General features: G+C 42.0%; 1 protein-coding gene across 4 annotated transcripts in view; it reads right to left on the bottom strand.

Annotated features, from left to right (window-relative positions):
* Positions 1-11,265: 11,265 nt before the first annotated feature.
* LOC115731022 (F-box/LRR-repeat protein 7-like) overlaps positions 11,266-11,693 on the bottom strand; it is a 33,114-nt gene continuing 32,686 nt past the window's right edge. For 2 of the 4 annotated variants that reach the window (XM_048276630.1, XM_048276632.1), the window contains 2 exons: positions 11,344-11,465; positions 11,266-11,309 (listed from right to left, as the gene is read on the bottom strand). In XM_048276630.1, coding sequence (XP_048132587.1) covers positions 11,358-11,465 — 108 coding nt within the window. In that variant the 3' untranslated portion in view covers positions 11,266-11,309; positions 11,344-11,357. The other 2 variants (XM_048276631.1, XM_048276633.1) reach the window with 1 other exon arrangement.

Below are 11,693 nucleotides of genomic sequence, written 5' to 3'. Positions count from 1 at the left end.
ATGACTTCGCTTGCTCAAAGCACAATCTATGTCCGGCTTAGTAAAGTTCATGACATACATTAAACTACATAGTATACTAGCATACTCATTTTGAGCCTTGCTTTTACTAGTATTCTTTAAAAGTTGTAAATTAACATCTATCGGGGTCTTTATCGGTACAATGTTCAGATTCTTGCACTTTTCAAGAATCTTCTCAATGCAATGAGACTGTGATAGAGTTAATCATTTAAGGATTTTAATCCCTAAAATAACATCTGCAACCCCTATATCTTTCATATCAAATTTACTTGTGAGCATGCGTTTAGTCTTCTTGACAACCTCACTATCGTTGCCCATTATAAGCATGTCATTTACATACAAGCACAAAATGGCAGAACCATTATGAGTGTTCTTAACTCATACGCATTTATCACACTCATTAATCTTAAAATCATTCGACAACACGACTAGGTCGAATTTAGCATGCCATTATTTGGTGCTTGTTTCAAGCCATAAAGAGACTTGATAAGTTAATATACTTTCTTCTCTTGTCCTGGAACAATGAACCCCTCAAGTTGTTCCAAATAAATTTCTTCTTCTAAATCCCCATTTCGGAAGGCCGTTTTTACGTCCATTTGATGAATTTCAAGCCTATACAAAGCCGCTACGACAATTAACATTCTTATAGAAGTAAGTCCCGTAACAGGTGAATATGTATCAAAATAATCAAGACCTTATCGTTGCTTGTAGCCTTGTACTACAAGCTTAGCCTTACATTTATCAATAGTACCATATGCTTTCATTTTCTTCTTGAAAATCCATTTACATTGTAGTGGTTTATTACCATGAGGAAGGTTAACCAATTTTCAAGTATGGTTTGACAAAATGGATGCAACTTCATTATTGATAGCTTCTTTCCAGAACGGGCTTCTGGGGATGTCACAACCTCTTTAAAGGCCCGAGGCTCATTCTCTAACAAATTTGTTATAAAATCAGGTCCAAAAAATGTAGAAGTCTTTTGTTTTTTACTACGTTTAGGTTCATCCTCCATAGGATTGCTCTTAGATATAGTATCCGAAGGCCTCTTATCATTATCAATTAGCTCATGTACTATGTTATACAGAAATATATTCTCAAAGAATGAACCGTCCCTTGACTCAATGATCATATTAACATGAATATCCGGGACCTCAGACTTATGAACAAGAAATCGATATGCATTAATATTAAGAGCATACCCAATAAAGACACAATCAACAATTTTTGGTCCTATATTAACCTTTTTAGGTTTAGGAACCGTAACCTTAGCCAAACACCCCCACACTTTGAGATATTTCAAATTAGTTGTTCTGCCTTTTCACTTCTCGTAGGGAGTTTGTTGTGTCTTTTTATGAGGTACTCTGTTTAAGATGAAATTTGCCGTCAAAACAACTTCCCTCTACAAATTTGGTGGTAAACCGGAACTATTCAACAATGCATTCATTGTTTCCTTTAGAGACCGATTTTCCTTTTCGCCACTCCATTAGCTTGTGACGCATAAGGAGGGGTGATTTGGTGAATGATACCAAACTCGGAACAAATTTCCTCAAAAGGAAATTCATATTCACCTCCCCTATCACTTTTTATCATCTTAATTTTCTTATTTACTTAATTTTCAACTTCAGACTTAAAAGTTCGAAAAGCATTCGCAGCTTCATCTTTGCTACTAAGCAAGTAAACATAACAATATATCGAACAGTCATCTATAAAATTGATAAAATACTTCTTACCATCCCTTGACGGTATTGTTTTCATATCACATATATCTGTGTGTATTAAATCTAAAGGTTCTGTGATTCTACTATCTACGGAATGAAAAGGAGGCTTAGAAAACGTAGATTCAATACACACTTAGCATTTTTCACTTGAACAGTCAAATTTTTGGCAATAACCCCATGTTCATTAATTTCTTTATTGACTTATAATTAACATGTCCTAGTCTAGCATGCAATATATCAGGAGAGTCAAGCACATAAGCAGAGACAACTTTATTCATATTATCATTGGGTACAATAATCATTACATTCAACTTGAAAAGACCATCACCGAGATGACCCTTTCCTACATGCATCTCATTTTTGGAGAGTACAAACTTATCAAATACAAACACCAACTTGAAGCCATTCTTGCTAAGGAGAGATCCGAACACTAAGTTCTTGCGTATGTCCGGCACATGTAGCACATTGTTTAGTGTCACTATTTTTCCATAGGTCATCTTCAGAGCAACCTTTCCAACAACTTCAACCTTAGAGATCGATGAATTACCCATGTAGATTTTTTCATCACCTCCCACAGGCGTCTAAGATAAGAACATCGACTTGTTGGCACAAATATGACGAGTTGCTCCAGTATCAATCCATTATTTTTTGGGGTTTCCCACCATGTTACCCTCGGATATCATAGCAAGAAGATTGATATCATCAATACCATTGGAAATTTGTTCCCCCACATTCGCTTGAATCTTCATTCTTTTCTTGGCTCTACAGTCTTTGGCACGATATCCGGACTTTCCACAATTGTAGCATTTGGCAATGAAATTTTTCGCGCCTTGGGTGGATCCCTCTCCATACTTTTTCCTCTTCTTGTTGGTTTTCGAGCATTCTTCAACAATGTTGGCCCTTGAGACCTCCAGATTTCTGCCAACTTTCTTCTCAGAAAGCCTATTGTCTTCCTCTATCCTCAATTGAACAATTAAGTCTTCAAGTGATAACTTCTTTCTCTTGTGTTTGAGATAATTCTTGAAGTATTTCCAAGATGGTGGTCACTTTTTAATGAAAGCAGCCGCTTGAAATGATTCACTCATCATCATCCCTTCAGCATGAATGTCATGCATGATCACTTGAAGTTCCTAAACTTGACTTAAGACGATTTTGAAATCAATCATCTTGAAATCTAGAAATTTGCCAACGATGAATTTCTTCAACCTAACATCTTCAATTTTGTACTTCTTGTCCAAACTTTCCCATAATTCCTTAGCCGTTTTCAATAGACTATAAACATTGTAGAGGGAATTGTCCAGACCATTGAGGATGTAGTTGTGACACATGAAGTGAGAATGTTTCCACGAAATCATTCCCATTGAACTTTTCTGCCTTCTTTGCATGAGTTGGTACAGAATCAATAGGCGTCATTGATGTTGAGAAAACATAAATTATTCAAAGGCCAACTACATAAACTATTCAAAAGTCAACTATACGAACACACAAAGTTGCAAAGTTGAACGAAAAACCCGAAAGCAAATGCAAATGAGTAATCCGAATGTAGACAATTGATCCGAGCTCAACGAATTCACGTTGTGTCCTTAAGACAAAGGAACTAGCCCAGCCCGAACCCGAACCCGAGAGCCGGCTCGTGGCGGCGTGCGCGGGTCAACCTAGCAAAGCCTAGGTCCTCTCCCTTCCACAAAAATGGGGTGTCCCTTGGGGCCCAAACCCATTTGTGAGATTTTCATATTTAAACCCATCTCTCAACTTCTCTTTTTCCAATGTTGGATTTTCCATTCCTCACTTCTCATTCACCTTATTATGGGACTTGGAGACCAAAGTCCCAACAATTACTTGTAAGAATATAATTTATACTGGTGATGCATCTTATATAAATCCTATAACGAATACTTTATTATTGTCATGCAATGCTGAAATGATTATCTCAATGTAAAGTTTTGCTTAGACATACGTGAATGTTATTCGCAAATATAGAGATAAGGTATGTAAGTGGTCCCGTATCAAGAGTGAAGTATGTTGTTTGTATTTACTCCTTTTTTGTAAGTTTAATATGGTGTTTCGAATGTTGATTGCATGCGGAGAGAAACAAGTGAAATGTCAAGAAACATTGCATCGGCTCGACAAGATTACAACCGATAACAGTAGTCTAATCATGGTATCGTGTAAGTACAACGCATAAAAAAAGGTTGTCTTCCTACCCAATTCTTTTTTTTTTAATTGAAATCGCTTCACCTCATTTGCACTATCATATATACCATATTTGTCTTCATCACTCTGATGGCAATTCGTATGGAAATACGCCATATTGTTCAAAATTTACAATTGGGTATAAATGAAGGAAATTCTAAATTGATATAAAAATTTAGGTTCTGACGTGGGTTTTTAGTGTTCTCTTCTTCCTCTCCCGCTGCTCCTCAATCAAATCACACTTGCCCGATCCTCGGCGGCTCCAAGCCGAGACCACGCCGCTCCTTGCCTCCTCACGAGCTTCGATCCGTCGTCCGCCGTCTCCTCTTTCTCGGGTTACGTCGTCCACGAGCTTCAAGTACTTCTCCAGTGCTACTTTCGCTCTTGTGCACATTTTCTTCAACCGAGGTCGGTTTCGTTCGAGAGAGCCGTATGTGTCACGCCCCGATCTTCGAGCGCGCGGCATCCCTGTCATCTCGTCCCTCGGGTTAAAAAGATAGCGTCCCAGGCACGCTATCAACCCATGAGATTAACTACGCATGCGGAAACGTATAATATTCCCGGACAAAAATATAAAATAGGGATAGGCAAGTAGGAAAACACATTAATTCAAAAACATGATTTTATCTACGATTACGTCGTGAGTCAACCGAAATAACACGCTAATTGGTCCCATACTTCGGGACGGGGTAGGATCAACTTCGTACCTACTCCAAATAGGGTTACGTCACTTTCATCCTTATCGGCTTTTCAAGAATTACTAGCTCCATCACTTAGAACCCGAAAATGGTTTAACAACGATGGGGTGAGATATAAATCTCGGTGAGTCAACGCCTAAATCCGGCTAAGGCGTTGATTCGTCTAGAGGGTCCTATCGATCAATCACATATTGATATAAAAATATCTCAATCACATGCAGCTCACCTGCTGAAAATCACACGGTATGCAATACTCAACATAATATGCCATACATAACAACCCATAGATACCATGTCAATCGCATACGCAGACATCACACGTAGTCCGATTATTAACGGCCATCCGGCCCAATTGCACACGACCGGTGTGACTTTACACTACGATCGGCGGTGTCTACCGGCGGGACCAGGCTTCGTCCCTTACTTCCGACGACGGCATCCGATAGCCCGTGTGACTCATACGACTAGCACGACACGGCACTATCGGGAATCCCCGTAGGGGCTTCGGTCCGTCACAAGCCGCGACCGGCATCCGTCAATCCGTGTAATCCGTACGACCGGCACGACACGGACTGACAGGCATCCGACAAGTCGTATGATTCCGTACGACTAGCACGGTACGAACTTGCCAGGAATAATCCATCGTGTGACCACTCAAGCATACTCAGCAAATAGCCGGTTTATAATCCGCATTTAGTCAAATGCTCACGCGATATGCTCACATAGCAAAACTCTTGAGTAATCACACAAATGCATATGTTGTCCATGCGACCTCGCATCCATAAATCGAGTGATCGAACTCCAACCAATCAATCAATTTAACTAGCCATCCGTCAAAGCACTTCGTCAATTAATCCACATAAATTATAATCGAGCGTAGATCAATAATTCAATGACAAACATTCAATCCAATCGTACGTAATTAAATCCAAATCATCAATCGGTCATACGCTCATTCTTGACCTATTATTCGCTCGCGATCAAGCAATGTCAATCAATTAATCGCTTATTCCGTCCAAACTAGCCTCAATCGAATTAATTCAATTAATTAGGGCCATTTAACCTAAACCGAGTCTCCGGCCTAAACCGGCCCTATTAATCTACCAAAATACCCTAATAATCTAATTAAAATAATCCAAACGTAATTAACGACCTAGCCAAGGATTAGAGGTCGACTCACCGTGAATTAGACGCGGTGATCCTTGAAAATCCCTTCGCACGAGCTTTGGACTTGGCCCGGAAACTTTGCCCACGGACTAGGCCACTTGGGCTCCAATTCTCGGACACTTGGCCCGTGGTCTCGGCACACGGGTCTGGACACTCGGCCAACTTGGCCCATGGAGCCGGCACGTGGCCCAGGCTCTCGGCCAACTTGGCCGGCCCACTCGGCCCATTTTACAGGACACGGCCCTGGTCAGATAGGGCCACTGCCCAGCCCGTTGGCCCACGAAACAGGCCCGAACAGGGCACTCACGAACAGAACAGAGCAGGCACGGACAGGGGCTGAGGCGGCTGTTCTCCACTGTTCCGGGCGGCGAACGGCCGAGACGACGACGGGGACGGCTGGTGGAGGTCTGAGGGAAGTCGAAGGAGGTGGTGGTGGTGGCAGAGGGTGGCCGGAGCAGCGGCTGTGAGCTGCAAATAGAAGCAGCAGCAGCAGCAGACAAAATAAAGGAGCAGATGCAAGAAAAACAGGGGAACCGGGACTGTGCAGGGCTGTTCGTGGCTATTTCGGCGTGCTATGGCGGCGGCTTGACTTGGTGATAGCTGGATAACATCAAGGGATGTCTGTGGTGGTTGGAGAGAAGCGGAGCTGGGCTGAGGAGAGACGGAGCAGCATGGGACAGCAGCAAAACAGAGCTCGGGCGTGAAACAGGGGAGGCAGAGCAGGGTCTCGGGTTTGGGCTGTCCAGGGCTCTCCGACGGCTTTGCAGCAGTTATAGGCGGTCGAGGATGGTAGCTAGAGGTCAGTGGAGGGCTGAGGTGGTGGCTGAGGCGGTGCTGGGTCGGGTGTCGCTGCAACAGCGAGGGTTCGAGCAGAGCAGCAGTAACAGACGCAAAACAGGGGACTTCGGCTGTGGGATTGTCTCGCGGCTATTCTGGGCTACTACAGTGACGACGACGGTGGTGGTGACGATTTGGAGTGGCGGATGGAAGGATAGGTGAAGGGTGGATGCAATGGCGGTGGCTGTGGTCGCACGAAATGAGGGCTGAAGAAGGAATAAAAGAAGAAAGAAAGAGAAGAGAAAAGAAGAGGCAGCAGAGGAGTGAACGTGGAAGAGAGAGAGAGGGAAAGAGTTGCTGCCGCCTTTGACCAAGAAGAAAGAGGTAAGAATGGGCCCCACCTTAATTATTTCCCTTATCTAGTAGTTCACAAATCCTGGGATGTCACAGTATGAAGGAAATAATGGAACTCGCTTCATAAAGCAGGTATCACTGTGACATCATGACATCACCATACTCCTCTCTCCAATTGCTTATCTATTTATACAGCCTCGGACTTTTGAGGAGCTCTTAGGTCCCAGACTTATGACGGGTCAATCTTGTAAGTTACAAAGCAATGTAAGTCCAATTTTTTAACCTTTTCAAAATTTAATGTGATGAAAAAGATGAGTAAGTTCCATTGCCTCTTAACCAGTACATGTGAATCGATTGACTAATGGAGGAACTTTGGTCTATGTGGCAACTATGCCTTGAAGTTGTTGTATCCCAAATAAACGAGATAAGTACACCATGAGTGCCATAACTTATGTATGACGTTCACTTAAGTGCCATAACTTTCAAAAATCGTTCACTTGAGTGCCACGTCGGAACAAAATCATTCACTTGAGTGCTACAAGAACTTTTCCAGCAAGCCACGTCGGCTTTCCGGCATGCCACATCAATATGGCACTCAAGTGAACGATTTTTGAAAATTTTGGTAATTAAATGAACGTTTTGAAAGTTATGGCACTCAAGTAAATGCCGTACAAAAGTTATAGCACTTCCAGTATACTTTTCCCCAAATAAACCAATAAACTTGAAATTCAGGTTTGAATTTTGTGTCATCTTTGTGAACTGGGTATTGTGCTATGAAGTAGGGATCTTCTCTAGCAACCTGGCCGGTCAGCTTAACTGGTCCTGGAAGTTGTTAATTTCTTATCTTCTTGAAAAATATTTAATGCTCTAGACATGTATAGACCACCTTTGGTTGAAATTTCGCAGGGATGATGAGCCTCTCGTACTTTTCATCTTTTTCATCGATGATAGTCTTGAAGGGTAGTCAGAGCTGCACCATACTTCGCACTTTGGTCCATGAATTGATCTTGGTATATATGTTCGGATCTGGTGTTTATTACCTCTCGAGTCTCTTGCTATTTGATTTGCGTCCGATGTTTGCAGGGTTTTGAGTCTAGCTGTTCAGTTTGATCGATCTAATTGAGTGGAAATGGAGGGTCAACTGTGTACGTGTGGAAGGAGGACAGCCAAGCGTGCATCTTGGACTGAAGATGACCCGGCTAGGCATTTTCGAGCATGTCCAAATGTCGGGGTACGTGTTCCGAAAAGGCAGTCTCTGATTTTCGTAACTGTTAGGTTTCGATGATGTAGAAGCCCCTAGAAATTGAGTTATATGTTACTGCACGCTCTAAATTGATTTATCCAGTTGCATTTCTCTTCGCATCACTCTTCATAAGCAAGTACTGATTGTGCTGACAAAGTTGTTTACTCCAACATTGTAGCCAGGAAATTGTGGCTTCTTCGTCTGGATTGATCCTCCCATTCGTGATGAGAACTACCGCCGAATCATCTCTAGGGTCTTGCAAAGAACAAGATCGATTGAAGCCGACCTTCGACAAAGCAGAGAGAGGGAGAAGATTCTATGGGCTCTTTTAATTTTGGTAATAATAATTTTATACCTTTAGGAAGAGGTGAGAGGGATTGGTTGTAGTAGGATGAACTGTTTTAAGAATTTCATGGGTAATAATATCCCACTGATCATTTCATGTGATCTGTGGGGAGGTTTAATTGTTTTGTAAATTCGTCTGTTATCTTCTATTTCTTGTAGTGTTTTGAGTGTTGTGCGCACATGTTAAAGTTGTAAACTGATTTGTTGATGTCTCTTTCTGTGATGTAAATAGCAAAGTACAACGAATCAAGTGTTTAATGAGGAGTTTGATGATGATAATTTTATTATTGGGTACCGCCTGATCCAAACCTTAAGCAAGATGCTAATGAGGTTGCAAGGAGTGATATTATAATCTTTTCAATCTGAATTTTGTTTAGAGATATATGAATTTAACAGAGTTATTTAAGGGTCTTTCCGCCAAGAGCGACAATTTTCTTTTTCTTTTTTCTTTTTTTTTTCATTCGAAGAAGTTCGGTTTCATTTGCAGAAATGACACTCAGACAATTGCAAAGAAGTTTCCACGGTCTTCCGGGTGCAGGTTGCTTTCCAGGAGGCACAAGCGACAATGTCGGTAACCATTGAATCAGCTCAGCAAGATCACAATTAACCAGGATAACGTAATTGAAGGTATCGCGTACGTACATCCGCAAACAAAGGTTGTCTGCCTATCTAATCCTGTTTTCGAAGATGAAATTGCTTTTGTCTTACAACATGGGGACTATTTTCTCATGCAACACCTCAATTCCTTTCTCTCATTGCATGATGGCAAAAACGTTCGGGGCAGATTCTGCTCAGACATCGTGCCTTTGGAATCTGAAGACGCCATGCAAAGCGAATGTTCCCAAATCATTAGCAACTTTGTGGAAGGTTTAACAAATGCAGAGATTTCTTTCAAAACTAGCTTTTGGAAAGTAGCATTTTCACGGATTTATTTGTCTGCAAGATCCCTGGAGCAGCCAAGCAAAAGAATTTGTTGTATTAGAAACACCGTCATCATCGTCTAAGGTTACAATCACTGTGTCGAAAATAAAATTATTCTTTTCATTAGGTATAATTAACGAGTGCCAAGAGAAAAATTCATTTCAAGATTCTGGATACCGTGCTCGGGAATATTTGGCTCAAGGCAGACTATGTCATGCCAACTTGCCAAGTCACTCCGACCCTTTTCAGACCAACCAAATTTCAACCTTCAACTTGAGTAAGCTTTGCGTTCTAGCTCGAGCTTATTTGGACATAAATAAGGTTTTGCATGCATTTGCATGATAGGATAGATTTTTGCATTGTACATGCCTCACGGCAATTGCCATGTTAGATTTTCCCATAAAGGAATGGTTTAGCGCATATCGAGGCAATATAGATTACATCATTATTCAACTGGCCCCTTTGCACCATAAAACACGTGTCATAATATGGAAAATTTTAAAAAAATATTAATATCTGCCATTGTTAGAAGTTTTGGATTATTGCATGTCTATTAAAAATCAGATAAAGACAATGTTAGTGCGGCTCATCCCTTGGCTCCTTCGGGCTGGGAGTAGGGTCATGATGACCCTCTTGTCTATTCGTCGAGGCCGCGCCCAAAGATATCTGGATACACGTCCCTAGTGGTGGAATAATGACTTGCTTGCCTTTATTTCTACTACTTAATTTTTTTGACGAAGTGAAAGAAAGTCTCTCTGACTCAGAACCCATGATCATCAAGACCCAAAACGAAATGTACACCTTAATAATGACTCCCTCCTTGGCGTTAACTAGGAAAGGCCCTACGGATGAAGCCGGCTGCTCACAACGGTGCGACATGGTGTGATCGATCACACATTCGACGAGGATCGATGGAAGGATACAAACAGGGTAAATAGCTCACACGATCATTTAAGTACCACGACGCATCACATCAAACCCAATCCATCGATTAGCTGTAGATACAAAGAACTAACTTGACCCTGGACTAAAAGATGAAAAAACGAAGTGCTCATACCTCCAACTGCATCTGAAAACTCACTCCTTCTTTCTTCCTTCCATCGCTCTCTTCCTCTTGGGCATCTGGAGAAAAAGAACAGCCATGGATCTAGCCTTTAGCAGGTTTAGTCTGATTGAACAGCAGGATCATGTCCTCCGGTTCTGTTGCTCATACTGAGAACTGAAGCTAAGTACCAAGCAAGAAGAAGCACAATCAATAGAGGACAGATATGACCATACCTAGAATTGATTGAGCAGAAAACGAAAAGAAAAAAGAACGAACAACTTCACAAGTGAGATCAACTAGAACACAGCCTTATGCAGCTCTAACATTCATATTGATTCAAGTAGCTAGTTGAAATCTTAAAAGCTCTCAAATCTAAACAGATCCTACAAGGATAAGGTCAAGAAGTTCCTCCTGAAAATCTGAATTCTCAGCAAACGTTCCAACATTTTATGAAAGCACGTGTGAATCAGGAAAAACCCTAGCCTTTGCAACAAAGAACCAGAACGCCAATTCAAGATTCTATGCCGCTCAGACTGTGGAAAGCAAACCAACTTCGAAAGACATTTGGCAAAGATGCTAATTCAGTATTTTATAGATGCACAATTAGGCTGAGGCCCCTAGAAGGGGAATGACATGGTACCAATTCATGTTTTTCCAGTGAAATGCAGATACATAGTGTCTTTGGAAGGCTCATGCATTGATAAAAGCGACAGTTCAAAAAGCAATAATTGAAACAGCAATTAATTTTATCATTAGCAGCGTGGTTTTGGAAATTCAAACAAGCCAGATTTGTCATCTTCGCAGACAATTACCTCATCGATTGTTCCTTTGAAGTCAATCATCACAGACAAGACAACCATGCTGCAAAGTCTTGGATTTCAGTCATCACGGACAAGACAGCCACGCTGCAAGAAGAGGTCTTGGATTTCGGATGAAATTAATCCGCAAGGTGGGACTATTCTCCTCAACGATGGCCTCACAGACACCTTCCAATAGAGGGGGCCATTTGGGCCCGTGGGCCCGGAACCGGCCCAGAACCAGCCCGTTGACCGGGCCCACGGTTCCGGAATCGTGGGAACCGCCCGGAACCGGCGGTTTTGGGCCGGTTCGAACCGCGAAAAAAAAAAAAAGGGGGCCCGAGGCAGAGAGCCGTTGGGCTCTCCGCCCCGGGCCCGCCACTACCCCCCCTCCCCCCCTCTCTTCTTTGGGCCGTT

Source organism: Rhodamnia argentea, chromosome 3 (genome assembly GCF_020921035.1).
Source record: "Rhodamnia argentea isolate NSW1041297 chromosome 3, ASM2092103v1, whole genome shotgun sequence".
NCBI lineage: Eukaryota > Viridiplantae > Streptophyta > Magnoliopsida > Myrtales > Myrtaceae > Rhodamnia > Rhodamnia argentea.
The sequence above is the reverse complement of the archived record's forward strand: the minus strand, read 5'-3'. Positions and strand labels throughout refer to the sequence as shown.